Source organism: Bidens hawaiensis, unplaced genomic scaffold (assembly GCF_021521415.1).
Source record: "Bidens hawaiensis isolate Kalapana, Puna unplaced genomic scaffold, B.hawaiensis_p1.1 tig00000780_1, whole genome shotgun sequence".
NCBI lineage: Eukaryota > Viridiplantae > Streptophyta > Magnoliopsida > Asterales > Asteraceae > Bidens > Bidens hawaiensis.
This window is the reverse complement of record NW_027491045.1, coordinates 3,740,853-3,744,044: the sequence shown is the minus strand read 5'-3', so window position 1 is coordinate 3,744,044 and position 3,192 is coordinate 3,740,853. Positions and strand designations below refer to the sequence as shown.

General features: G+C 34.1%; 1 protein-coding gene across 1 annotated transcript; it reads right to left on the bottom strand.

Annotated features, from left to right (window-relative positions):
* Positions 1–250: 250 nt before the first annotated feature.
* Positions 251–2,844, bottom strand: LOC143538547 (small ribosomal subunit protein uS2-like). The gene is made up of 5 exons (XM_077032084.1): positions 2,661–2,844; positions 1,318–1,580; positions 883–1,080; positions 587–797; positions 251–494 (listed from the first exon to the last, which is right to left on the bottom strand). The coding sequence occupies exons 1-5, from the start codon at positions 2,788–2,790 to the stop codon at positions 406–408; spliced, it is 891 nt and encodes a 296-aa protein (XP_076888199.1). The 5' UTR covers positions 2,791–2,844; the 3' UTR covers positions 251–405.
* Between the last annotated feature and the right edge of the window lie 348 nt (positions 2,845–3,192).

Genomic DNA, 3,192 nt, shown 5'->3' with positions numbered 1-3,192 from the left:
AACAAAAGTAAAATTTAAAATGCCAGTACATATGGATTATTATTAGCTGTCAAATTAACGTATGAACTATTATCAGTTAACTAGTCATAGTTTGTATTTTTAAAAACAATATGTATAAGACATGGTTCAATAGATTCATTTAACATTTTTTAACGAATCGGTAAATATTATTACTAAACAAATCACAGTCATAAGCTCCAAACAAGTAGCGGAAAAACAACAAAAAAGCAAAACTTGCATGTCCCACAAATTTATAGAAACTAAAACATCCGATTCAATAAAACATTAACAAAATCCCAGTACCAAAAAAAACAAAAATTTTAAACTTATCCTCATCCATTAAAACATTGTACTCTGACCTTAGAATAAAATTTCAAAAATAACATAAAGCTGATAAGATTAACTTCATTCCCAACCAGTAGAGACAGCAGCGCCTTCAGCTGCCGGTACAGGTGCAGCCACGGCTTCCCATCCATCACCCGCTGCAACTGGAGCTGAAAAAACAAAAAATAAATAAATTCCAAATACCGAATACATAAGTAAACAAAGATTAATATAAACATTATACAAATTTCTATTTTCTTACCATCAGCATCAGCCCAACTGCCTGCAGCTGCTGGTGCACCAGCAATTGGTGGTTGTGCCACATCAGCAGACCATTGTGCATCTGGAATCTGGGATGACCATTGATCATCAAGTCCAATGGCACCGGCTCCGTAATCCTTGTAGTCGGCAACAGCCAGCTCATCCTCTTCTTCCTTAGCCTCTTCTGGTTCCCTGTAGAAAAACAAGTCAACCTGCAAAAACAAGTTAATTTAAATCAAAACAGTTAAATCAAAAAAATATAAAAATTCAAAGTAACCGAATTTTTTATATTAATACCATAACATCCCACTTATGCCCTTGGTTGATCACACCTCGCATCTGCAAAACCATCCTTGCTAGAAGCCAAAACAAACAACCGATGCTGTGTTTGCCCTTGTTGTTAGCCGGGATACCAATGTCAACGTATCTCATTGGTGAATCGGTGTCACAGAAAGCAATGGTGGGTATGTTTCCTAATGCAGCTTCCTTAATAGGCTGTGAAGATACAATAATAATAATAATAATATAATGTCATAAATATCAACAATGATGTCATAAACAGTAACAGCATATAAAAGAACATAAACAAATTCCTTAATAGGCTGTGAAGATACAATAATAATAATAATAATAATAATAATGTCATAAATATCAATAATGATGTCATAAACAGAATACATCATATAAAAAAACATAGACAAATACATGAACTTGATTAACAATAATACAAACCTGGTGATCGGTACGTGGGTCGGTCAAAATGAGAAGACGTGGCTCGCTAAAAGAGGTTTGAAGCTGGTTGGTGAAGGTACCAGGAGTGTGGCGTCCGGCGATGGCATGGGCCCCGGTGTACTGAGCAAACTTGAGCACGGCTCTCTGACCGTATGGTCTAGCAGATTGGACAATGATGTCCTGTGGGTTCTCAATGGCAACAATTACCCTAGCAGCCATTTGCAGCTTCTCCCAAGTCTTTCCAAGGTTGATAATGTAAATTCCTAAGTGATAAAAGTACTAGAATTGTCAGTATATGATACAAATATCAATAAAGCAAGTGCAAAAAAAAATTCAAAACTACTCTAAATGTTGAACAAGCATATATCTAAAGCAACTATTGTTAATACTGAAATTATCAAAATTTGAATTCAACATGATGTAAATATCAACAAAAAAAAGCGTGCAATAAAATTCACTAATTAAAACTACTCAAAATGTTTCAGATATAAAGCTATATACAACTACAGTTAACACTGAAACTATCAAAATTTTATTCAAAATGATGTATTATTGAAGTCTCTTCTTCATGAAAAACATTCCAATAAATCCTTTTAGCAATTTAAAAAAAAATCACCGGCTAGTCAGAGGTCAACTGACTAATTTTTAGCTTGGCGGCCGTATCGCCCCTCTCATAGAACCAAATCAAGGCCTAATTAATCCAAATCCCAAACCTATTTCCGGCCAAGCTCTTTAAATTACATATAAAAATTTGTATACATATATATAACTGAAGTTTACATAAAAAATAAAAATGTGTATACATATATACAACTGAAAATTACATATAAAATAAAAATGCATAAACATATATAACAAAAAATTACATATAAAATGTGTATAATAAATAGATATAAAACTGAAAGCCACAAATATAAACTCCAATCCAATTAATTGCTAGCTCGTACCCACCTACGAACTAGCGCCTAGCTTGTTCAACAACACTGATCCTTCCTATAAATTTTTAATATTAATTGCTTTAAAAAGATATTCTACGATAACAAAACAAATCCAGTGTAACAAACACATTTCGATCTGCATCATTACAGATTCAAAACTCCAAAACATTTTATTAATTTAACCAATTACACAAAACACAGCTCAATTACAATAAAAATAATAATAATAACAATAATAAAACAATTTTATCGAAAAATAAATAAAAAATCTGTTGAATAAACACATACACTCTAATCAAACGTAACTACAAGCTATAAACCTAACGGTAACCTAATAATCAATAACCGATTATTAATTAACAAAAAGTGAAGAGATTATTATTATTATTAATTATTATTATATACCGTCGTTACGGCGCTTGAAGACGTAACGTTCCATTTGGAAGTCGCAGTTTTTGGTGCCGAGGTGGACTTCGGCGGACAACATCATCTGTATGTCTGCTTCTTTGGCGGACAAAGCTTTCGGTTGTGCCATTCTGTTAACGGTGGTTTGTGACGTTTGCCGGCGAAGAGAGAGTGAAAGCTTATTATTATTATTCAGAGTGGGCGATTTTACGGCTGCGCGATTAATATTATGTAGAGGGAGTCGATATAAACCCTAGCTGTGTTGGTTTTACCAAAATGCCCCTTTGTGTAATGTTACACTTCATCCTCTCTACAGATGGCAAAAATCCCCGAATCCGACGGGGAAACCCGAAAACCGGCTTATTTCGGGTCGGGTCGGGTTTCGGAGATTGTTTCGGGGATTTTTTCGGGTTCGGGTTTGGGTTCAGGTACCCCCGCCCCGACCCGCCCCGATATAATATATAAATATAAATATAAATAATATATATATATATATATATATTAAAAACCTAAACCTACATCCAGACTTCCA